This window comes from Gopherus evgoodei, chromosome 1 (assembly GCF_007399415.2).
Source record: "Gopherus evgoodei ecotype Sinaloan lineage chromosome 1, rGopEvg1_v1.p, whole genome shotgun sequence".
Taxonomy (NCBI): Eukaryota; Metazoa; Chordata; order Testudines; family Testudinidae; genus Gopherus; species Gopherus evgoodei.
The window spans coordinates 214,401,309-214,427,656 of NC_044322.1; the positions used below are offsets into that span (position 1 = coordinate 214,401,309).

The 26,348-nt window shown below is 47.6% G+C and overlaps 1 protein-coding gene across 1 annotated transcript in view; it reads right to left on the reverse strand.

The window, feature by feature from the left end:
• MAN1A2 (mannosidase alpha class 1A member 2) overlaps positions 1-26,348 on the reverse strand; it is a 309,610-nt gene that overhangs the window by 192,273 nt on the left and 90,989 nt on the right. Inside the window, exon 3 of the mRNA XM_030535069.1 lies at positions 9,368-9,464. Within this exon, the coding sequence (XP_030390929.1) occupies positions 9,368-9,464 (97 nt within the window). The remainder of the gene's footprint in view (positions 1-9,367; positions 9,465-26,348) is intronic.

Genomic DNA, 26,348 nt, shown 5'->3' on the forward strand with positions numbered 1-26,348 from the left:
TGTGTTTCTCCACCAATGAGGCTGCAAGTGAAAATCAAAACCAGAGAAACTAAGTTTTCTACCTTTGCTATTCCTTTCTCTGTCCTTTGTATGTGTTTGTCTTGTTTTGTCTTAAAGGAAAAACAATTAACTCTAACAACAATAGCAATAACAACAGCTAAGGACCTTTTTAACCTTTTTAAACCTTTTTTTCTTTTCTCCCGAAAAGGACAATACTACCTTTAATACCAACTGAAAACTGTCACACAATGGTTTCTCCCTATACAGGCCTGTAGACAGCTAAAAGGAAAGGGAACAAAGGATATTGTTAAAATGGAAACTTAACTTAATACTTTACATATCAGTGGCGGTTGTTACAATGGAAGTGATCAGTGACAAGGTGACATGGAACCTAAAAATGCCTTTCATTGTTAAACACTCCAATAATGAAAGAGAGTTTCGTTAACATCTTATCCCTAGCTGGGCCCAAGATATGCTCTTATCAACACACCTGTCAAACCATATTTTGACAAAGCTCAATAATTTTATGGCTAAAGAATTTTCACAGATTTTCAACACTACATCAACCAACAAATAGGAAATAGCAGCAAGTCAGTATCTTCACAGCTCTACCAATTTGGACTGGATATTTTTTTAGTCACCACTATTAAAAAAGCCACAAGCCTAGATCATAAAAAAGCCTTACTTATTTTTTAATATACTATATGCATCTCTCTCTTAAAAGGTCCAAGAAGTACCAACCCTTTGCTCCTTTTTTAAACTCTGCTTTATCCATAAAAGCACTATGGCACAATTGCTTTCTTTCAGATATTAAACTGATAAAAACAGATTTTTTTTATTAAAGTTAATGTTTAAAATTAAATATACACAAGTTAAGAGGGAAGGTCCTGTACATCTAGGGTCAGGCTTGAGTTATGAGGGATTACAGGTATCGCTTACAAGGATCACAAGATACATACACATCACATAATCAGCACAGACCCAGATTGGGGTGTGGGAGTTTTTAAAGCGTCAGTGGACTCGGGTACGTCACCCATGGAACGTATTAAGAGTCCAAGTCAGTATCAATGTAGCGAATAAGTACATGGGTGGGGTGCGTCCCTTGGTTCGTCAGGAAAGGAAGTGGGTTATTTCCCTGATTGGTAGTCTCTATTACTCAACATAGTATTGACAGTGTCCTGTGATGTGTTCCGTATAGATGTGTCTGGATCACCTAATGGTGTTGGACACCATGAGCTGTCTCATGAGCCAGGTGTAGCGTCAACCAACTCCGCACGGTCTCAGTACTAGCTCGTTCTGGGGGTCCCACGAGCCCAGCGCTCCCACGATCAGGGTGTGTATCTGGACCTCATAGACCTGGACTCTCAGGGTGTTGGCTAGCGGGGTGTACATCAACGCCTTCTGTGCTCGGGCCTCGTGGAAGGCCGTTGACCTGTTTTCAAATGGCACCATGACGTCTATCATGAGGACCTTCTTCTTTTCTGCATCCGTCACGACAATGTCGGGTCACAGTCGGCTGTCTCGGGGATGGCGGAGTCAACAGTGGTCTTCCCCAGGGACGGTGGGATGACTTTCAGCAGCCCGTTCTGGATGGTGTTGTGGCGGTGCCGCTAGGGTCCAGAGTGCTGTTTGCAACCACACTGGACGTGGGGCAGGGTCTCATTGGCGTAGCCGCATTTCCTGCAGCGCTTGTCCCGGTTGCCGTGGCAGATGGCTCCGTTGAGGGGAATGCAGTTGAGCCGGGCCCGGTGCATGAAACACAAGTCGGCGAACCTGGTGAAGCTGTCCCTGGGGAGGAAGTGGTTGCTGCATCCCACTTGCTGGACACCTTGAACACCCTGCCCTGGTCCAGCTTCCACTTGAGGTTCTCGGCATAGTGGCAGCAGATGGGTCAGGGTCCTTTCCTTTCAGGATCTTTTCCAGCATCGTTCTGGTGGTTGGTGATGATGGTGTGATCTTTATGCACAGCACCTGTATTCCCAGCTCCCGGCCCTCCTCCCACCACTTCCAGGGGCAGCCGATCCTCTTTTCTAGGCGTTTCAAGGCATTGCAGGTGTGGGACCAGAGAGAGAGAGAGAGAACAGGTCCCCCTCCGTCTCCCGAACTCAGCCTCCAGGGAGCCGCTGAGGTAAGTGGCAACGTCCTGCTTGGAGGGAGCCCTGGTGATGCATTTCCTGACCACGTCCTGTACGGCTTCCTGCTCAATGCTCCACACCATCAGGTCTGGGCACATCAGGAGGCGGAAGGTGTGGGTCATCACCACCATGTTGCACAGGTTACCCATCCAAGCTTGGCGCCACCCTGCATGCGGGAAATGTAGATGATGTCAGTGCTGGCCTTCTGGGGAAGGTGGAGCCATTTCCTCACCAGCCGCCCGATGGTGCTCTCGGCCTCGTTCAGGGGCACCTTGGCTACGGCTGATCCTCTGAGGACAAAGGAGATGCAAGGGATCAGGAAGGTATTGAGGGCATTGAATATTTGCCGAGGGCGAGCAGGGAGGAGTCAATTTGGGCCGCATCTTGCAGGATCTCTGCGATGGTGTCTTCAGGGGGCCATCGGATGCAGACTCCTGTGGGCATGCCCAGGTGTTGGCATACCTCTCCCTCCTCGAGGAAGGCCATGAGCTTGCCCTGGATCAGGAAAATGACACCCAGACCAGAGCCCTGGCACCGCCACTAATGTGGAGGGAGGTGCACTTTTGGTTGAAGTGGAGGCTCATCCATTTGGCGGCTTGGCAGGTGACATCAAGCATTTGCTGGAGGCTTTCTGAGCTGTCAGCAACCAGGGCCAGGTTGTCTGCATAGGCCAGAATGCTGATTTTCTTGCCGTGTAGGTTGAAGCCAGTCGGGATGCTGGAGATGGCTCGGATGAGCGGTTCCATGGCCAGGTTGAGGATGATGGGGCTGAGAGGGCAGCCTTCTTTCACATCGCAGCGAATGGGGATGGCGTCCATCTCTCCATCCATGGCGCAGATGGTGGTGGTGCAGTCCTCGCAGAGGTCTCGGAGGATCTGGATGAAGGTTTCTGGTATTTGTTGAAGATGGCAGCAAGCAACAAGCAGCCGGGGTCTCACTTCTTCAGCAGGTGGTAGCGGATGCCATCTTTTCCAGGGGCAGTGTTTTTCATCCTCATCAGCCTCGCCAGAACTTCCTGCAGGGAAAAATCTCACTCCAGGTCCTCCGTGAGGTTGATCTGGGGTAGCAGGAGAAGGCACTCTGGGTATCACACGTCAGTTAGGGTTACGGTGCTTGAAGTAGGAGTAGAGCCTCTCGGGCTGGATGGCACAGTAGAAGGAGGTCCCGTTAAGGATCTCCCTCATAGCTTTCGAGCAGTTCGTCCTGTATAGTTTCTGAATAAGGGATTCAGCTGACAGATCATAGCCGGCATCCCCTCTCCTGCCTTCTCTGGCAGTGTCATTACGGCTTGGCGCGGGGAATCTGCAAGTGGTCCATGCGACCTCCTGGGGTTCCCTCCTTCTGGCTGTGATTTCCACAGACAGTTCTGCGGTCAGTTTGTCCATTAGGGTTTCGAAGTTCTCGAAGTTGTCAGCCTTTGCCAGCTCCTCCGTCCAGGCGGATTGCCACAGTATGGCAACCCTCGCTCATGGCCATTGCTCCTCCTGCTGCGTTGTCTCCACAGGTTCAGGTGCTGCGTGGATGGCCTTGTTGTTCCTCAGACTGGAGAGTGGTGTTCAGGTGGATCTTGGGGGTTAAGGGGTCCTGGTGTGGTGCGGGGGGCAGCTCTCGGTGTCTCCAAGGCTGTGCTGGATCTTCCAGGAGAGAGGAGGGTTCTGGAAGCACTGGTGCTGGACTTTGTGGGGGGGGCGCGGTTGTGTCTGGAAGCGCTAGGAATGGTTCTGGTTCTCCTGCAGGGGGTATCTGGCTGGGGGGTCCTCTGTGGGGCATGGGATTCTTGGCAGTTGGAGTCTTGCTGGGCAACTTTGGAGGAGGTGTTGGGTCTCCAAGGGGTAGGGTCCGGCCGTGGGATCTAGGGGCTGTGGGAGGTTCCTCCTTTGGCTGGATCTTGCCGGGCAGCCTAGGGGGCAGTGCTGGTTGCTCCTACAACAGGGTGGCATGAGGTTACATGTTGGGGAGAGCTCCCCCGTCTTGTATCCGTGTTGTGCCAGATGGCTTCTGTGAGGCCACTGAGGCATCTGGTGAGGTTGCAGACTTACAACATAATGGTGATCTCCCTCATGGCAGGATTCAGCGTGGGGATTCTGGAGATGGGGCTGGTTCTTTTGGTGGCATCATCTTGTTGTTCAGCCCTCAAGGCGGGGGTCGCACTTCCCTCGGTTGGCAGTTGGTCCCCCCTTACATGCTGTGGCTCTGGGGAGGCTGGCTGGGGTGCTGAATCCAGAGCGTTGGTGGGGGTCAGGGTTGGAACCCGCAGGGTGTCAGTGGGATTGACCTTCGTGGTCATGAAGGGTCCTTTGCATGTGGTTTGATAGTACTTACATTTCTTTTGAGTCTTGAAGGGCAGATCGCAGTGGCTACACCGGAAGGCGATCTGTTTGTTGTGGGCCTTCCATGGAAGAGGAAGCAGAAGGGGCAGAGGAGGAGGCCTGTAGGGATTGGGTACTGGAGGTAGATGCAGTAGTCTTCCCCTGCCTCACCCACTGTGGGGCAGACCTCTGTTGTGCCTGCAGACTTGCCAGGTGATTCCTCTCAGTATGGCAGAGAAGCTTGAGGAGGTGAAGTTGCTCCTGGGGGGGTGGGGTGCTAGACTCACTGGCCATGATATCTCTTTGCTTGGAAGGATAGCGTGTGACATCAAGATCCTGGGCTGTGGAGTGCAAGTAGTTTCGGGGTCCTGGAATTAGGAGATGGTTCCTTCAGGAGCATCCCTCTCTGGAGCAGTGGGGCAGCAATCAGTATCCTGGTCCTGGGACATCATGGGGGGCTCCTCTGGTAGCAGCCTTCCCATCAGGGCAGTGATCAGCATCCTGGTCCTGGGTCATCGAGGGGGCTCCTCTGGTTACAGCCTTCTCAGGAGCAGCAGGGCAGCGCTTAGCATCCTGATCCTGGACAGTGGGAGAGGTTCTCCAGGGATCCTTCTCCTGAAGAGCTGGCGAGAAGTTGTTGCACCTGGATGTGAGGTCCCGAAGAGCCATCCTTGTGGTGCTAGGTCTCCTTGCAGATATCCCCAGGGGGTTTTTCATCCTTGGTGCCTCACAGAAGACACGGATCACCAGCAAGGGTGGTCTTCGAGATGGGCTTCCGCTGAGCTTTCTGAGAAGTAGAGGATGCAGGAGCAGCAGCAGCTGCTGAGAGCACAGCTGGGGGCGTCTCAGAAGCAAAGAGAGGGTTTTCTTCCAAAGTAGCAACAGCAGAGTGTATCTTCAAAGCAGCATCGATTTTCTCAAAAATGGCAACAGAAGAATCCATCTTCAGAGCAGGTGTTGCAGATGTCCATCAAAATAAATTAAACTGATAAGAACAGATACTATATCTTGTCTTAGTCAAACACTGACTACCTAGCTCACGCTTTTAGCAGACTCTGCTTTATGATTTAAAATTACTGGAAGTCATACACCTTTTCAAAATAAATATTAGCCACAGTTTCAGGGAGAACACAGCATCCCTGCTTGGATTTATATAAATCTATTCTGTAAATTGGTGCAAGTCCACACTGCCTCTCCCTACTAAAATGGAAATGTATAGACAATGCCTTGGGAAGTGAAGGGAGAGGGGCGAGAGGGAGTGCACACATTAGAGGAACAGCTAGTTTGCCATCTAGATTTAATCATATCAGCTTCATTTAAGTGTAATTTGTAACCTGGTTTCTGGCAGATTCAGGCATCCAGAGGAAGGACTTGCCTTTAACAGGCAAACCAGTGATGCCATTCTTTGGCTCACTCCACAAATCACCAATGAATTTAAAGCGACCTACAACACAGGGCACAATGCTATGCAAAGGGATGATATGCTTTTTAATTACACACAGATTTTTACCCTCTCCTAATTTTTCATGAGACAGTAGCCACAAAGAGACGGGAAAATCTTCAATTTCAACAGCTGGTTCTGCTTAATTAATTAGATCACTTAATGAAAGCATCTTAAATTAGATTCCCTGACAAGGGGATGGTGCTAATTCAGGGAGAACAGGGGTTTTAAAAGCCAGCTTCTAAACGACCAGAGGAGCAAGAGAACAAGAGCAGCAAACAGGAGAGTTTTGCCAGGCAGTTTAGAGAGGTAGCATGAGAGCCAGATACACTTAATAAACATTCTCTAAACTTGGGCCAAAAATGCCACCCTCCTGTCCTGTCCAAATTTTGGACTCTCCTTCCAGATGATGCTCTTGCACTGAGGTCATCCCTCTTGGGGAAAGAACCCCAGATATTAGGAAGAAACTGGTAATAGTAATGGGGGATTCGATTATTACAAATATAGATAGTTGGGTTTGTGATGACTGGGAGAACTCTATGGTGAAGTGTCCACTGGGTAAGAAGGTTGTGGACCTCTTGAGACATCTTGACAGACTTAAGTGCAGTGCTGGGGAGGACCGGTGGTCACTGAACAAGCAGGTACCAAAGAGAAAGATAAGAGAGAGATCATGGAAGCCAAATTTAGGCTGCTAGAAAGGAAATTAAAGTCCAGAACCTCCATAGCATTTTCTGAAATGCTTCCAGTTCCACATACAGGAACAGATAGACAGGCAGAACTGCAGGGTTTCAGTGCATGGATGAGATGATAGTGTTGAGAAGAGAGACTTAGGTTTCTTACGAATTGGTGAACCTTTTGGGAATGGAGGAACCTATACAGAAACAAGGAGATCTACTAAACCAAAATGGAACCAGATTGCTGGCACAAAACTAACATAAAAAAAATTAAGTACCTCAGAAGCAGAGACCCTGCCAAACACTCAGAGAGGCCACTAGACCATCGAGCTGCTAAATGAACACTCACAGAAGACAAGACCATTGTGGAGATGCTGAATGAATTGTTTGCATCAGTTTTACTGCAGAAACTGTGAGGGAGATCACTGCACCTGTGCCATTCTTTTTAGATGACAAATCTGAGGGACTGTCCCAGACTAAGGTGTTGATAATGGAGGATTTGGAACAAATTGATAAATTAAATAGTAATAAGTCACCAGGACCGGATGGTATTCACACAAGAGTTCCAAAGGAATTCAAATGTGAAATTGCCCAACTACTAACTGTGGTCTGTAACCTATCATTTAAATCAGACTCTGTACTAGATGACTGACAGGTAGCTAATGTAACATTGATTTTTAAAAAAGGGTCCAGAGGTAATTTGAGTAACTACAGGCTGGTATGCCTTACTTCACTACCAAGCAAACTGACTGAAACTATATTAAAGAACAGAATTATCAGACACTTAGATTAACATAATTTGTTGAGGAAGAGTCAACATAGCTTTTGCAAAGGGAAATCATTAGAATCATTACAGTTCTTTGGGAGGGTCAACAAACATGTGGACAAGGCTGATCCAATGATTACAGTGTACTTGAACTTTCAGGTATCAGAGGGGTAGCTGTGTTCGTCTGGATCTGTAAAAGCAACAAAAAGTCCTGTGGCACCTTATAGACTAACAGACGTATTGGAGCATGAGCTTTCGTGGGTGCATGCATCCAACGAAGTGGGTAGTCGCCCACGAAAGCTCATGCTCCAATACGTCTGTTAGCCTATAAGGTGCCACAGGACTCTTTGCTGCTTGAACTTTCAGAAAATCTTTGACAAGGTCCCATATCAAAGGTTCCTAAGCAAAGTAAGCAGTCATGGGAAAAGATGGAAGGTCCTGTCATGGATCAATAACTGGTTAAAGGACAGGAAACAAAGAGTAGGAAAAAAAGGTAAGTTTTCACAGTGGAGAAAGGTAAATAGCAGGGTCCCCCAAGGATCTTTATTGAGACAAGTGCTGTTCCACATATTAATAAATGATCCAGAAAAGGGGATAAACAGTAATGGTGGCAAAGTATGTAGACGATACAAAACTAGTCAAGATAGTTAAGTCCAAATCTGACTGTGAAGAGTTGCAAATGGATCTCACAAAACTGCGTGACTGGACAACAAAATGGCAGATGAAATTCAATATTGATAAATGCAAAGTAATGCACATTGGAAAACATAATCCCAACTATACATACAAAAAATGTGATCAGGAACATACAAAAAGATGGAATCTAAATTAGCTATTATCAGTCAAGAAAGAGACCTTGGAGTCACTCTGGATAGTTCTCTGAAAACATCCACTCAGTGTGCAGCAGCAGTCAAAAAAGCTAACAGAATATTAGGAATCAATAGGAAAGGGATCGATAATAAGATGGTACATTTTATAATTCCACTATATAAATCCCTGGTATGCCCACCCTTGAATGCTGTTTACAGTTCTGCTCATCCCATCTCAAAAAAGGTATATTACAATTGGAAAATGGTACAGAGAAGGGCTACAAAAATGATTAGGGTTATTGAACAGCTTCTATCGGAGGAGAGATTGAAAAGACTGGAATTGTTCATCTTGGAAAAGAGACAACTAAAGGGGATATAACAAGTCTATAAAATCATGAATATTGTGGAGAAAGTGAATAGGGGAGTGTTATTTACCCCTTCACATGACACAAAATCCAGGGGCTACCCAATGAAATTAACAGACAGCAGGTTTAAAACAAACATAAGGAAGTACTTCTTCACACAATGCATAGTCAACCTGTGGAACTCATTGCCAGGGGACATTGTGAAGGCCAAAAGTATAACTGGGTTCAAAAAAAGAATTAGATAAATTCATGGAAGATAGGTCCATCAATGGCTATTAGCCAAGATTTTCAGGAACTAAGCCTTCAAGCCTTTTTAAAACTTCATACCTGCTAAAACCCGTATTCTTGTGCTTTGAGCTCCACTCTTTTTACATTCAGCTCCTAAGTTTAGAGTTGCTCCTAAATTCCGGCATTTTCTTCCTTCAGACCCACTTACTGCACAAATTGATCTTCTTATGAATAGTTTTTCTCTGTGTCTTCCATTTAAATTTTGAGAGTTTAACTTCAAGCATGTGGAGAAGGCATGCTGTATTTCTATACATTTCACAATGAGTGACATATATGGCACTTCATAAACATCATTACCACATTATTACAACTGGTATGCACATCAAAATAATACTGTTCATAAACCAAACTCTGCAATATAACTGTAGTAATAAAATATGTTTTAAAAGCACTTGTCACAAAAAATCCCATTAAACAATTTCTACATGGATAAGAATAGTCATTAAAATGATTCACAGGATTTTATAATATTTACAGTACAGTGTACTATACTAAGAAAGTTCATATGGAATTTCTAAAAGAGCATTATGAGAAGGAAGGAGAGGACAGAAGCACTAAAGTAACAGAAAGTATAACCTACCAAATATGTTGGTGGAATGTCCTTTCCTGGCAATGGGTTTGAGTTCATTATGCCCCCATCCATACTGCCGGTAATTTTCCCAGGCATGTTTCATCATCTGAGGAAGGGAAATATTTGATTCAGTTAATATGGATTACTCAGACAATGCAGTTTTATAATCTAGTGCTTATCTGAACATTCTATGCCTCAAACTCACCACAGCATATTGACGGTTACTCTATTTCTATCAGTTACAATAGGCAGACTATATAGTACGAACAGTCTTTGACCTAAAAAAGTTTTGAGAGTATCTAAAATACTCCAGTAAAGAGGAGTGATGCATTGTACATGCTACAGCAGTGTCAAGGGACATAAAACTGTGCTCTTTTAACCAGGAGTTATTGAGAGCACAAACAGTAACTTAGGTCAATTTAATTTCAGTGGGAGCTGTTAGGTGCTCAGTCTTTCTGAAATTCAGGATGCTGATTTCAGTGCCTATATATGGCACAATATCCATTTTTAAAAATCTTGGCCTAAATCTAACTTGCCTAAGCAATAACACGACAACAATCTACAAATATCGGAAGGGTGTACATTTCCAGGAGAGCAAGGAGGAATTATTTAGGGCTTACCAACAGAGCAAGTTACTATGTGGCAAGGTAGGGCACACCATGCCTACAGCACACCAGTTTGCCACGCAAAATGAGGGGAGGTTGCCACAAGTTCCAAAAGTTGGCTTCCCAGTAGGAAAACACTTGAGAAACACGGCTAGAAAATATTCTGTAGGGGACAACCCTGCATTGACCCATGGGAAGTGGATTAGATGATCTAATACTGTTGGACTTATCCATCTTTAGCTCCATGATACATATATTAAAAAACATATGAATAATACACCAAAGATGAAGAGAGAAGAGCTCCAAAAGGTCTGCCTTTTCATTACTGTTCACAATTTGTGTTAGACATTCTGGTAATTCTTTGTAGAGCACTAATAGACACACAGTGCTGTACGGCAGGTGAACTGTGCCAAGTAAACAGCAGATCCATGACTTAATAATAAAAATAATACTTAGCATTTTATTTATACAGCACTTTACACATTCCAACTGACATAAATGCCCAACAGCCAATTAATAATCATAACATTTATATAAAGTAAGTTGGTAAGTAACACTATCCCTTTTTAAAGATAAGGAAACACAAAGAGTAAGTCAATGTGTAAATTTCTCTAACAACCCCTTTTAAAAGCATCAAGAAGCAACATACAAATGAACTCAGTTTTCTGCACTCATGCATAAAATTGGTTTTATCTATTTAAGATGGAACACACATCCTTTTTATTGTGTCCCCCTCTCCGTGGGTTTGTAATTCCTTCTTTAAATATTACTTGCTCTACCATTTAACAAAGAGCAAGCTTTGTTCTCATATGAGTTGGGAATTTCTAAAGTGTCTAAGTAACTCAGGAATTATTTAACAGACATTTTCAAAAATCTCACCCATAATATATAGCACTAAACACTCTTATTAATTATTTATATTGTGGTAGCACATAGGGGCCCCTCTGTATTGAGCATCAAGTATGTCTGTTTCCTTTACTTTCCTAGGAGGGTGAGTAGTGGAGTAACCACAGGAACACACATCACAAAGAACCATAGCTACTGGTGAGTAACTCTTTCTTCCTCTCCAAGTAGCACCCCTGTAGATCAGGGGTTGGCAAACTTTTTGTATGGCGGGTCATGAATGTTCCTGAAATTGGGGCTGGGGTTCAGGAGGGGGTGAGGGTTCTGACTGGAGGTGCGGGGCTGGGAATGAGGGATTTGGGGTGTAAGAGGATGCTCCAGGCTGGGACTGAGGGGTTTGGATGGCAGGAGGGGGATCAGGGTTGGGGCACAGGGGAGGGTGGGATGCAGGCTCTGGAGTGGGGCCAGAAATGAGGAGTTCAGTGTGCGGATGGGGGCTCTGGATTGGGGCAGGGGGCGTGAGGGCTTCAGCTGGAGATGCAGGCTCTGGGGTGGGGCTGGGACTGAGGGGTTTGGAGGGTGGGAAGAGGATCAGGGCTGGGGCAGGGCGTTGGGGCATCGGAGGGGGTCAGTGGTGTAGGCTCTGGGAGGCACTTACCTCAAGCAGCTCCCCGAAGCAGCGGCATGTCCCTCCTCCGGCTCCTACACAGAGATGCAGCCAGGCGGATCTGCGCACTGCCATGTCTGCAGGTGCCACCCCTGCAGCTCCCATTGACTGCAGTTCCCGGCCAATGGGAGCTTCAGGGGTAGCGCCTGCAGACGGAGCAGTGTGCAGAGCCCCCTGGCTGCCTCTAAACATAGGAGTCAGAGTGGGGACATGCTGCTGCTTCAGGAGCTATGGAACGAGCACATGGAGTGGATCCCGACCTCGCTCCTCAGCTGGAGCGTGGGAGCAGGGCAAGCGCCAGACCCCGCTCCCCAGAGGGAGCTTGAGGGCCAAATTAAATCGGCTGTAGGCTGGATATGGCCTCTGCTGTAGACGCTCCACTTCAGTTGACTCCTGAGCAGTATCATCACAGGCAGGAAACAGCTTTGGAATCAAGTCCAAAACTGAAGACAGTACAGAAGAACCAAGCGCCACATCAGATCTTGTGGTGTGGACCAAGGCATAAGTGGTGACACCAGTGGTTGAACCTTTTCCATTTCTGAAGGTAAGTAATTTGAGTTAACTCCCATCTACTGTTTAGTAATACTTGTTGTATTCCTATCAAACAGGATGATTCTAATTCTGTGAACCATCTAGAACAGGGGGTCTTAAAACTGGAGGTTGCGACCCCTCAGGGGGTCATGAGGTTATTACACGGGGGCTGTGAGCTGTCAAGACTCCACCCCCAAACCCTACTTTGCCTCCAGCATTTATAATGGTGTTTATTATTAAAAAATGCGGTTTTAACGTATAAAGGGTGGGTCACACTCAGAGGCTTGCTGTGTGAAGGGATCACTACTATACAAGTTTGAGAACCACTGATCTAGAGCCAGGTCTGGAGGCTGAGGGCTCCCAGGATGAGATGAAGTACCCAAGCTGCATTCTGGGAGAGAAGATGAGGGACAGTCAGAAGCATAAATGCCAATTTGACACATAGGTGAAGCAGGTAAGAATACCAAGCTTGCCTCAGCCAGGTCAGTACTGCAAGGATAACCCTGGCCTTGTGATGTCTGATCTTGATCATCATTCTTAGATTTAGTGGAGTTGAAGGGAATGTGTAAAACTGGCCCTTCATCCAAGGAAGGAGAAAAGCATCTCTCACAGAGAGGCAATGTAGACCTTCTCTTGTTGCTGAATGTGTTGAACAGATCCACCTGAGGAAGACCCCATCTTTGGAATATCCCATGAAGAATTTGAGAGTCCAACTCCCACTCGTAGTCCTGGGAGAAGTGCCTGCAGAGCATATCTGACATTCTAGCCGTGACATTCTAGGCTCAAGGAAAGTGAATTGCTGAGATATGAATCTGATAAGTTATACACCCGTTTCATAACTGTATAGCTTCAGTGCACAGGGAGAGGGATCTTGCTCCTCCCTGTCTGTTGATGTATAACATGCAAGCCACTTTGTCCATCATGACCCTGACTGATTTGCTGTTGATGAGGGTAGGAACTGAAGGCAAGCATACCTGACTGCCCGAAGCTCCAACAGGTTGCTGTGAAGACTGGTTTCCTAAGGTGACCATCTGCCCTGAGTTGTGAGGGTATTGAGGTATACTCCCCATCCTAACAGGAATCTATTGTTACATAGTTATTGTTAGGACTGGGTAGATGAAAAGGATGCCAGTGGAGACATTGCATTGATCCTTTAACCAGTCCAAGAAGTTCTTTATCTGAAAGGGAATTGTAACCGGTTTGTCCAAGCTGTGTCTGGTTGAGGAACAGGTCCTCCTGAACCAGCCCTGAAAGCAGCGGAAGTGTAATCTTGTGTGTTTGGTCATGAATATGCAAGCTGTTATATGACTGTCATAAATATAAAGGGAAGAGTAACAACCTTTATGTATGCAGTAACATCAGATCCCTCCTGGCCAGAGGTACAGAATCACTTACTTGTAAGAGGTTGATCAATTCAATTAACCTAGTTGGCATCTGACCAGTAGGATCAATGGGGAAAGAAGATACTTTCAAATCGGGGGGGAGGGGGAGGAGGTTTTGTTTATGCTCTTTATTTTTGTTCTCTCTCAGGACAAAGAGAGAGACCAAGGAGGTAACCCAGCCCTGACTGAAATAATAAATCTAAATTTACAAAAACTGTAAGTAATAGCAAGGAAATGTGTTAGATTATCTTTTGTTTTAGCTTGTGAATTTTAACTATGCTAAGAGGGAGGTTTATTCCTGTTTTGTAACTTTGAAGTTGAGCCTAGAGGGGAATCCTCTGTGTTTTAAATCTTTTTATTACACTGTAAAATTACCTTCCATCCTGATTTTAAAGAGGTGCTTGGGAGGATATTTTGGGGGGAGAAGCGGACAGGGCTCCAAATGGCCCCTTCCTGAATGTTTGTTTAAATCCCTTGGTGCTGACAGCAATACCATCCAAGGACAAGGAAAGGAATTTGTGCCTTGGGGAAGTTTTTAGCCTAAGCTGGTGGAATATAAGCTTAGAGGGTCTTTCATGTGGGTTCCCACATCTGTACCCCAGAGTTCAGAGTGGGGAGGGAACCCTGACAATGACCCAGGAGCTACAAACAGTTCCTTATTTCCTTGAATTGAATTGACCAGATTTGAAAGAGTAATGAATCTCTCAGTGGGAAGGAAGGCCTTGGCTGCCAACAAATCCAAATATGCCCCTATGACCTGTACTCTCTGTACAGGGGCTAATTTCGACTTATTGCTGTTTAGCTAGAGACCCAGCTTAAAATACTACAGTTACCAACAGACTGATACTATGGGTCAGAACTGACACTATGGAATTTATTTCAAACCCAATCAACATTCTAATTGCTACATATTGCAATGATTAATGTCTGTCCAGTTTGAAATGTAGATCTGATCATATATTTAAAATAGCTCTAGTTCCATCCTACACTGTTGCTTGCTCACGGTGATGGTGTCCATGAAAACATTTTGTTCCTGGTCCTCGTTCAAGACAGTAGACAGTAGCCTAATGAACTCCTTTCAGCAACAAGATCTGGAGTACTCTTTGCAGCATATAGGTGCAATTACTTGTTTTGTTTTGACTAAAGTCAGTGTAGAAACTCCATATTCTATTATTGAAGTGCTAATAGAACAATGAGAACGCCTTTTCCACCAAGAAAAAATGGTTAATCACCCTTTTTGTAACTGCTGTTCTTCGAGATGTGTTGCTCATATCTATTCCAGTTAGGTGTGTGCACACATCGTGTACACGGCTGTGGGAAAACTTTTCTCTGGAAGCTATCCATCAGGCCGGCTGTGGAGCCCCCTGGAGTGGCGCCGGTATAGCGCTCTATATACGACCCAGCTGGCCTGACCCCCCTTCAATTCCTTCTTGCCGGCTACTCCGACAGAGAGGAAGGTGAGGAGAATGGAATAGATATGAGCAACACATCCCGAAGAACAACAGTTACAAAAAGAGTGAGTAACCGTTTTCTCTTCTTTGAGTGCTTGCTCATATTGAGTCCAGTTAGCTGACTTCCAAGTCTTACCTCAGAGGTGGGGTCAGAGTCAAGGTATTGTCTACCAAAGTACCGCTCTGCCGAAGGCCGCATCGTCCTTAGATTGGTGGACAATGGCATAGTGCAACATGAAAGTATGCACTAAAGACCACGTTGAAGCCCTGCAGATCTCCTGGAGAGGTACATGGGCCAGCAAGGCTGTCGACGAGGCCTGCACCCTCATGGAGTGAGCTGTGATGGCAGGCAGAGAAACCTTCACCAAGTCATAACAAGCGTAGATATATGCTGTAATCCAGGAGAAGATTCGCTAGAAAGATCTGCTCCACTATTGCAATGAACAACTGGGTTGTCTTGTGGAACAGCTTTGTATGGTCGATATAGAAATCGAATGCACTCCTGACATCCAGCAAATGCAGCTGTTGTTAGCTAGGACTGTTGTATTTGGATAGAAGACTGGCAGGGAGATGTCCTGGCTAACATGGAAACGAGACATCACCTTGGGAAGGAAAGCCAGATGAGGTCTAAGTTGCACCTTGTCTTTATGAAAGATAGTGTACGGAGGTTCAGAGGTGAGGGCCCATAGTTCAGACATGCGTCATGCTGATGTGATAGCCACCAGAAAGGCAACCTTCCAAGAGATGTAGAGAAGTGAACAAGACGCTAACAGCTCAAACGGAGGGCCCATGAGGCGGGAGATGACTAGGTTGAGATCCCAGGCCGGAATAGAGGGCTTCATCGAGTGATGTATCTTTTCCAGACCTTTCAGGAAATAAACCAACGATGGGGTGCACTAACACCAAAAGCTTGGAATCGCCCGGGTGAAACGCCGAGAAGGCCGCGAGATGGACTTTGAGAGAATCAAATGCAAGAGGCTGGTCTTTCAGGTATAGAAGTTAGTCCAAGATACCAGGGATGGGAGCCTGGAGTGGAAGCATCTGCCTTTAGGCGCACCAGCTAGAGAACCTCTACCACTTCACCCTGTTTGTGGCTCTAGTAGACGGCTTGCGGCTCTCCAGAAGCACCCGTCTCACCAGGTCAGAAAAGGTGAGTTCTGCCTGGTTCAGCCATGGATTCTCCAGGCCATGAAGTGGAGAAACTGAAGGTCTGGGTGAAGAACATGACCGTGGTTCTGTGAAATGAGGTCAGGGTGAGAGGTAGCCATATCAGTGACTGGACCGATTAAGTCCATGAGGGTAGGGTACCAGCACTGGCGAGGCCAAGCTGGGGCCACCAGTATGATGTCTGCCTTTTCCCTGCAGACTTTGAGAAGCACTTTGTGGATGAGCAGGAATGCCGCGAAGGAGTATAGCAGCTGACCTGACCATGGAATCATGAATGCATCTGAGATCAAGCCTGCACTATGGCTCCTGAAGGATCCAAAGTTTGGGCACTTCCTGTTGGACCATGTGCCAAACAGGTCAATTCGGGGAGACCCCCGGCTGCGGAAGATGGAGTGGATGATGTCTGGGCAAATAGACCACTCGTGCATAAGGAAACATCTGCTAAAACTGTCCACCAGCATGTTCTGAATGCCCGGCAGATGAGAGACCTGGAGAAGAATGGAGTGGGCTAGACAAAATTCCCACAGTAGGAGGACTTCCTGACAGAGAGGAGACAATCGGTCTCCGCCTTGCCTGTTTATATAAAACATGGCCGTGTTATTGTCCATCAATACTGCTACGCAGTGGCCCTGAAAGAGGGACAGAAAAGCTTGGCGGGCGAGACGGATTGCCCTGAGTTCGTTGATATTGATATGTAGAGCCAGTTCCTCTACCTGCCATAAGCCCTGAGTTGTCAGGCTTCCAAGATGCACTCCCAAGCCCAACGCGGACATGTCTGTTACCAAAGTCAAAGTGGGTTGGGGAGGGTGGAAAGGAACCTACCATGCGGAGTTCCAGCCATCACCACAGGGAAATGAGGGTGTCTCGGGATGGTCAGCATCATGTCCAGGCTATCGCGGCCTGGGTTATACACAGAGATGAGCCACGCTTGCAAGGGTCTGAGTCGTAACCTGGAGTGTTGAACCACGTAAGTGCAGGATGCCTAGCAGTCTGAGACACTGCCTCACCGTAGTGGTGGGGAAGCTGCAAAAGGTGCTGATTATCTGCGAGAGGGCCAGGTGATGAATCTCTGGCAGGAATGCTCTCACTTGATTTGCATCCAGAACTGCTCCAATGAATTCTATTCTCTGAGTTGAGTGAATACGGATTTGCTGAAGTTGAGAATGATATCTAAATGTTCGAATGTGTCTCTGACCGTTTGCACCTGCAATTCCACCTGCTGATGGGAGCAGCCCCGAAGGAGCCAGTCGTCCAGATAAGGGTAGACATGCACGTGGTGGTGGCGGAGAAAAGCTGCTACAACCGCCATGCATTTGGTGAAGACGCGAGGAGCTGTGCACAGCCCGAATGGGAGGGCTGTGAACTGATAATGCACCTTGTTCACCACAAAGTAGAGGAACCATCTGTGAGCCAGGGTGATACATATGTGAAAATAAGCATTCTTCATATCAAGGGCAGCGTACCAGTCTCCCAGGTCTAGGGAAGGGATGATTGTGCTCAGGGACACTATGCGGAACTTCAAGCTGACTATGAACTTACTGAGCTCCCAGAGATCCAGGATGGGCCTGAGGCCCCCTTTCACTTTGGGGACATAGAGAAGTGCCACGATCAAGGACGATGTCGAAGCGGGGACCGGTGCCATGAGCAGGATCGGGAGCGGTGCCATGAGTGGGAATGGTGCTGTGTTGGGGAGCAGTGCCGTGAGGTAGAGCAGTGCTGTGAAGTAGAGCGGCGCTGGGATGAGGCGCAGTGCCATGATGCAGAGCGGTACTGCTGCATAGAGTGGTGCCAGTTCTTCGAGTGACATTTGGAGAGTGCAGGCTGAGGCCGGTACTGAAATGTGAAAATAAGCGTCCTTCATATTGAGGGTGGTGTACCAGTCTCTCGGATCTAGGGAACGGATGGTTGTGCTCAGGGAGACCATGCGGAACTTCAAGGCAACTATTAACTTGTTGAGCTCCCGCAGATCCAGGATGGGCCTGAGGCCCCCCTTCACTTTTGGGAGGAGAAAGTATCGGGGAGAGAAACCCTTGTCTTTCAGCTCCTAGAGGAACCTCCTTCACCACTCCTAGAGTGAGGAGAGTCTGGACCTCCTGGACGAGAAGTTGCTCATGAGAAAGGTCCCTGAAGAGGGACAGGCAAAGGGGATGGGAAGGCGGGGAGAAGCAAAAGTGGATAGAATATTCCGCTTCTACCATGTGGAGCAGCCACCAGTCCCACGTGATAAGGGACCATGCACGGTAGAAGCGGAATAGATGGTTCAGGAAAGGAGGATGAATGGCCGGGTTGTGGACTGGTAATCCATCCTCATGCACACCTTCAAAAGGGATGTTTAGGGCCCGGAGGGGGTCTGGAATGCCCCTGGCGCTGCCCAGAGGGAGGGCACGATGGCTTGCAATGACAATATCTGTTTCTCTTACAGGAGAAGTCCTGTCTGAACCTAGGGGGGAAAGACCGCCGCTGGGTGGTCTGTGGTTTAAAGGGCTTCCTTTGGGTCACCGGAGTGTGCATGCTGAGGGACTTAATTGTGTTCCGGGAGTCCTTTAGGCTATGCAGTCTGGAATTTGTTTAGTCAGCAAATAGGCCCTGGCCATCAAAGAGAAGGTCCTATATTGTTTGCTGAACCTCTGGGGGAAGACCAGAGGATTGGAGCCAGGCAGTGCAATCCCGGACGCCAGAGTATGCGCCGCCAAGTCCGCAGCATCCAGGAAGTCTTGGAGGGAAGTCCGAGCGACAACTCTGCCCTCCTCAGCAATGGCCTCACCTCCGCTCATGACTCAGAGTGGAGAAGCTCTTTAAATTTTGAGATTGAAGACCACAAGTTATAGTTGTATCTACTCAGGATCACAAGTTGATTAGCAATCCTGAGAGAGAGACCTCCCATGGAATAAACTTTCCTTCCAAACAAATCAAGCTGTTTAGCGTCTCCTGATTTGGGTGCAGGGGCCTGCCTCTCTTTTTCATTCACCACCTCCGCCACAAGAGAGCGTGGGGGAGGGGAGGGGAAGAGATACTCATATCCCTTAGTGGGAACAAAGTATTTGCGCTCACCCCTTTGGCAATAGGGGGAATGGAGGCAGGCATTTGCCAAATAGTCCTGGCGTTGGACTGAATAGTCTTTATAACTGGTAAGGCCACCCTAGAGGGCCCCTCTGGTGCCAGAATGTCCACCAGAGGGTTCTCTTCTTTGACCACTTCCTACACCTGGAGGTTCATATTCAAGGCCACTCATCAGAGAAGTTCCTGCAGGGCCCTGTAGTCCACGGGTGGTGGCCCATACGTGGAAGTACCAACCACTAGCTCATCAGGGAATTACAAGGAAGAAGCCACAGTCAGGACCGCTTCCATGGCGGCCTCTTGATCCTCAGGGACAGGGGGTCCTGGGGTAGGTGACTGAGGGTTGCCTCGGGGAGGCGAGATCCTGAATGGGAAAGTGGAGATGCCAGGAGGGATACCCGGGGCCTTACGGTACACCCAAGGGGTCCAGAATTGCCACTGGGGTGCTGAAGCATCCTGCATTAGACTCCCCGGCCCTGATCTGCCCTCACATGCCCCCAATGCCCTGCCGGATCTGAGGGGAGGACAATCTTGAGCGGGACGGCCAAGCGGGAGTGGTGCGGGACTGCACCAGGGAGGCATCCTCCTCTGACAGATGGGATGGATGCCATGAAGGGTAGCAGGGTCTTGACGTTGATCGGTACCATGGTGCAGGGTGGTGCCACTGCAGGGAGCCATGGTGGGACGTGGAGCAGTTCTGCGAAGTAGAGTGGTGCCACGACATGGAGCCTCACCAAGGTGGGGAGCAGTGCCGGGATCAAGAGCAGTGCCACGATCAAGGACAATGTCGAAGCAGGGACCAGTACCGTGAGCGGGAACGGTGCTGTGTTGGGAAGCGGTGCTGCAAGATAGAGGTAGAGTGAGATGGGGCACAGTACTGTGATGTAGAGCAGTACCTCTGCATAGAGTGGTGCCAGTCCTTTGAGCAATGCCTGGAGGGTGCGGGCTGAGGCCGGTGCTGAGAGCTGTGCCGTGAGAACACAGAGCGGGACCTGGACCTCGAGTGGGACTGTGACCTATCCACCAACAAACACCTCAAGAGAAAGCAGTGCTGAGGGTTGGGGCTGCAAGACCAGTGCCACGAGTCAGACCAGTGCCATAAGTCAGACTGGCACAGGGCATAGGTGCGATGCCAGGACTCAGAGCAGTGCCGGGACTCCGAACAGTGCAGAGAACCTGGTCGGGGGGCAGATGGTCTGAACATGACCGGCTTGCCTCTGGACAGTGCCGTGCCTCAAGGGAGGGGAGGCCTCAAAGATGGAGACTTGGGCGCCATCCTCTCAATAAGCCCCCTAGCGGCTTCAAAGGTGTCCAGAGTGGAAAGCATCATGACCTTCCCCACATGCAGCCACGACGAATCCAGGAGTGTGGGGCTTCCTGGGGAGCCAAAGGCCCGCGAAGATTGTGCCTGGACCAAGAGTCTGTTGGCGATAGGCCTGTTCCCTGCACTGTCCCCTTCCAGGGTTGCAGAGTCTGTGGCAGGCCACTGGGGGGACTTCCACTGGGCTTGTTTCTTACGGGCAGCCGGTGAGTGAGAGCGGTGCCGGGGAGAATGCTTCTGCTGCCCGGGGAACCGGTGGCCCCTGTGTTGGCGTGCCCAGTCCTTTCTTGGTACCGCATATGGCACCACAGGAGGAGCGCTCTGTACTGAGGTGCTCAGGTCCGGGTCCTGCTGCGGGCAGATGTCGAAGCGGGGACCGGTGCCATGAGCAGGATTAGGAGCGGTGCCATGAGTGGGAATGGTGCTGTGTTGGGGAGCAGTGCCATGAGGTAGAGCAGAGGGCTGACTCCATAAGAAGTTGCTTTAGGTGAATGTCCCTCTCTTTCTTGGTGTGAGGCTTGAAAGCCTTGCAGATCTTGCTCTTGTCCAATTGATGGGCTTCTCCCAGACACTGGAGGCAGGAGTCGCGGGAGTCACCCATGGGCATAGGCTTAGCGCAGGAACTACAGGGTTTGAAGCCCTGGGACAGCATGCCCCGAGACCCTGCGGGGTGCGTGTTGGAGGGGAAGCCCCCTCAACCGCTAAATACTACAATTAACAATTAAGTGAGAACTCTTAATTAACAATGGGTAACTATATGCAAAGATTAGCAGAAGAGCTAGGGATAAATGGGACACTTGCAAGCAAGAGACCACTGTTCCAACAACCGTCACTGGTGATAAGAAGGAAATGAAGGGGAGTCAGGCCGGTAGGGTCGTATATAGGGCGCCATATCAGCGCCACTCCAGGGTAGCTGCTAGGGAAAAGTTAAATAGTAAAAATCTTAAAAATATCTTTGAAAATAGACATACCTTTAAATATACAGAAAATATTTTAAAGATCAGAGTAGCAAACTCCAGATTGTGCCTGATACAATTTATATTAAAGCAAGGACAAAACTAAATAGAACTACGTGAACGTCAAAATTTGCCAAAATAAGTAAAATTAAAAAAAAAGAAATGCTGACATAACAGGACACAGGAGAACAAACAGAATACAACAAAATGCCTTTAGACAATCATAACAGCAACAATATTTTATTTTAACTTATTTGAGAGATTGAGACTCAAGAACTGGGACAACCACTCTTTTTGGTCAGACCAACAATTTTGAAATCTTAAGTGCTCATGAACAAGTGATCAGAAAAGTGTTTCTCACACTAAATGGGATCATGAAGTGCTAGAATATTCTTTACTGTTCAAAAATATTGATCTATTTTGCTGTGTCCCTTATGTTACTGCCCCTAATTTAATTCAATAACTGAAGACCTGAATCTAAAGCCCAGTGAAGACAATGTAAGTCTCTAAATTTATTTCAGTGGTTTTTGGAACAAGTCCCAGTATTGTAACTAGTCTAAAATTACCTGCACAGAACATATCACTAATGTGAAATGAAAGTCTACATAATTCAAAACACTCCTCCTCCTCTAAAGTGGTATGCAACCATTCACCATCCAATGTTCAAAAGTTTCTGTACTACTTTAACATCCCATTTGTATCATATAGTAATTACATAACTTCTTCTCAAAGGTGGATTTATAGAGTATATTACTGCTCATCCTGAAAAGCAAGCAAAGGTTTTAAAAATCAGGTACGTCTTTCCAAAGAGCTTAAAGTCTCCCTCTGAACATGAAACAGGGAATAAGCTATTATACAGTACGCAAGAGAGACAGTGGTTTGAACAATGCTCAGGAGTTTCCTGCAGCGGTAAGTTTTGTTCAATCAATATCTTGCTGTGGTTCCATTTATGGATATGAAGGATTTCTAAAAAAAGGAGAGAGTCGGAAGAGACATAACAAAGAAGGATAAAATGAAATTATTGTCCTACTTTCCTATGTGAAAGTGTCTTAGTGATAGATACAAGAAAGGGAAGAAAAAAATCAAGGCAGTTTCTAAAAATCAAATGAGACAGCAATCTCCATTTTAAGTATAATGAGCAAACAGAGTGGTACAAAAACAGTGGTTATGACTTCTGGGCTGAAATTTATCTATGGTGAGCAGCAAGGGAACAATTAGGAAATACATATAACTCAGCACAGCAGCAGTCAAAGTGCAGCTCGTGACGGCTCACATCTTTAATATGAAGGTACAGCATATGCCAATTCTACTCTTAGGATACAATGCTCTATCTTAATCCAAGAAGCCAGGCTCTGGGCTGTCCCTGAGCCATTAAACACTCTCCTGGGTGGGGTAGAGGTAAACTGGAATGTGTAGCCCTGGGAGAAGGTATTGAGAACCCATCGGTCTGAGGTCAGCCACGACCACTCTGGAAGAAAAGCACACAACCGGTTGGAGAAGGGAAGCTTTATTATGGGTGGATCCCTTGTATGAACTGGTTAAGTCACCCCTGATCATCCCGTCAAAACTGACGTTTCCCTGCCTGTTTACCCTTGGAGTACCCAGGCTGAGGGGCAGACCGGGACTGCCTCTGCAGGAGTTTTTTATAGTCCCGTGACTATTTATAAGGGGGCTCATATTTAGAGTGGGTGGCCTGAGTGGGAACCTGCTGAGGCTTGAACTTGGTCCCGGCCAGAGCCGGGACATAGAGGCCAAGTGTCTTAAGTATAGTGCAGGAATCTTTCAGGCTGTGCAATTTCACGTCCATCTATTCTGCAAACAGGGCCTTGCCATTCAAAGGTAGGTCCTGCAAGGAGTTCTGCACCTACTGGACAGCCAACAGCAGGAGCCACAACACCCACCTCATGGACACCACAGACCTTGCAGCCATATCCGTAGCATCCGATGCTGCCTGCAGGGTTGCCCTGGCAGCTGCTGCACCCTCCTCCACCAGAGCTTTGAAGTCCTTCTTGTCACGCTCCTGAAGGGATTCCTGGAATTTGGGCAGAGAGCCCCACAAATTGAACTCATACCGACCAGGAGAGCCTGATGGTTTGCCACCCTTAACTGGAAACTCGAGGATGAATAAAACTTTCTCCCAAATAAGTCCAGCCTCCTTGAGTATTTATTTTTCGGAGTAGGGGCTGGTTAGCCCTGCCTCTCCCTGTAGTTGACTGACTTGACCACCAGGGAGTTGGGGGCAGGGTGGGTGTACAGGTATTCATGCCCCTGGGCGAGCACAAAGTACTTCTGTTCTGCCTTCTTAAAGATGGGGGACAAGGAAGCTGGGGTTTGCCACAAGGCGTTTGAAATCTTTGCCACCCCTTCATGTAGTGGGAGGGCCACCCTGCCCGGTACCAAGGCCAATAGGACGTTGAAGAGGGAGTCCGACGATTCCTCCACCTCCTCAGCCTGAAGGTTGAGGCTCGATGCCACTCTTTTCAATAGTTTTTGGTGGGCTTTAGAGTCCTCATGCGGAACAGAATGAGGAGGACTGTAATCACCTCATCAGGGGAAGATGAGGATGCGGGTGCGGTACTCTGCGTACCCACCAATACCGGAGGTCCCACCACTTGGTCGCCCTCCGGGCATGGAACCGAAGATGCACACCCCACCGATTCCTTTCTGGGAGGCTGGGAAAGGGAGGCAGATGGTCTTTCCGAGGTTCTGGCCACCAAGCGAGCCCCCCACTGGCGGAGGCCGGGCTGGCGTATGATCTGCCGCTGTCCCTGGACTGGGAGAAGCAGTGACATCGGGAACAGTGCTGACCCGAGACCATGATCTGGACGTGGAGGAATGGTACCACTGGTAGCAGCTGCTCCACAATCAGCTCCAGAGCAAGACAAAGAATGGGAATGGTGTCAACGCATGTATTGCAATGGGATACAGTAGCCTCTCACAGATGAGGACCGTCTGTCTCGGTCTCGATAGGGCACACTCCCCCCATGAGGTCTGCGATCCCTTGAGGCAGAGCAGTGCCTGGAACCCTGTCAGTCAGAACCCAGCCAAACAACCTGGTGGGGGTCAACGGTGATGCACAGGATGGTCACCGAGCGGTGTACGACGTCAGGAACATTCCCTTGACTGAGAATGGTACTAACCAGGCAGCAACTGCAGGGACCCAAGCGGTGGCAGTGCCCCTGGTACCAGCAAAGACATAACATCCCAGGCCGCTTGCAGGGCCTCCAGCGTGGAGGGCAAACAGACATCCGGGAAAGCCTGCGTTGAATGGGCCAGGCTACTCCACTCAACCTGAGTCAGAGGCCTGGAGGCCGATGGGGACCAAGAACTGTCCAAAGTCGGTCTAGTCTGTCCCCTGGTCTTGCTCTGGTGCCTCGGCAGAGAAGACCTCTTCTTAGCCTTCTTGGCGTGCCCCGCGGTGCTGACTGGTGGAAGGCAGCAAAGGGTCGCCGCACACCGACACCACGATACCCGATGCTGACTCGGAGTGGTGCACTGGAATCGGGGTCAACACCGACTCCATCAGAGTGGCTTGGAGCCAAATGTCCCGTTCCTTCTTGGTCTGAGGCTTGAAAGATCTGCAAATCTTGCAGCTATTGCTGAGACAGGTTTCCCCCAGATAGCATGAACAGTCCACATGTGGGTCACTCACTGGCATCGGCCGTCTGCAAGTGTCACATGACTTAAAGCTCGGGGCATGGGCATGCCCCGACCCGGGCACACTAAACTAAAGTGACACTAATCTAAATTACTTTAACTACAGGTACTACTAACTATGAATGAACAAGAGTTCAAGAGGAAAGCTGCAGACAAGCTGGAGCAGAGCAGTTCCGATGCACCGTCACCGGCGGCAAGAAGGAACTGACGGTGGGGGGAGTGCACAGCGCTCCTTATACCGCTCCATAGAGGCGCCACTCCAGAGGTTGCTAGGGGTGCTCCCCTACAGGTACTGCTAGGGGAAAAACTTCCGGCACCAGTGCATGCGGCGAGCACACACACACCTATTGTGGAATACACATGAGCAATCCCTCGAAGAAGAAGGTGTGCAAATTTAAAATGATTCCTTCTCCTGTGCTGTCTCTGTAGATATATGTCTTTATTCTTTTTTACGTTTAAAAAATGAGAAAAAGGAAAATTACTGAACTGTGAGCTCAACACTTCATTTTAAATGAGGACAAAGACCAGAAAAGCAAGTTACAGAATATATACAGAGTAGCATAAAATACTAGCAAAACACTAGTAATAATATATAGGGTGTTTCTTTATAAAAGCCAGTGTCCTAAAATTTAAAACAAAGATGAGCAACATTTAAGTACCTACATAGTGAACAGAATGTTGATAATACAGGTCACTTCAGTCTAGCAGACAAAGATCTAGCAAGAGCCAATGGCGGGAAGACAAATTCTGACTAGAAGTAAATTGCATATGTTAACAGTGAAGATAATTAACCATTGGAACAACTTACCAAGGGTTATGGGAGATTCTCTGTCACTAGAAATTTTGAAATCAATTTTATGCTGAAAGATATGCTCTAGTTCAAACAAATTAATTCAGGGAATTCATATGGCCTGTATTACAAGCAGGGTAGATTAGATTATTACAATGGTCCCTTCCGGCCTTATAATCTATGAATCTATGATTGAGAGGAAAAAATTTAAACAGAAAAATGCAAGCAACAACTGGGAATTGTTTAAGATTATATTACTAGACTCTGAAACCCCACAATTCCACTATTACAAATTGATGCTGATTTGGTTTAAAAAATCGCCATGGTTAAGAAAGTGAAACCAGCAATGAAAAATGTGTATAAAAAATGGGGGAAAGGGAAAGTTGATAGCAATGACTGTGAATAAGAGGCTATGAAATATAGATAACTAATAAGAACAACTAAAGATATCAGTGAAACATCTATAGCAGCTAAAGTTAACAATAAAAGGAAGTATTAAAATATATCAGGGACAAAAGAACTCCCAGTACAGTAACTTCGCACTTAACGTCGTCTCACTTAAT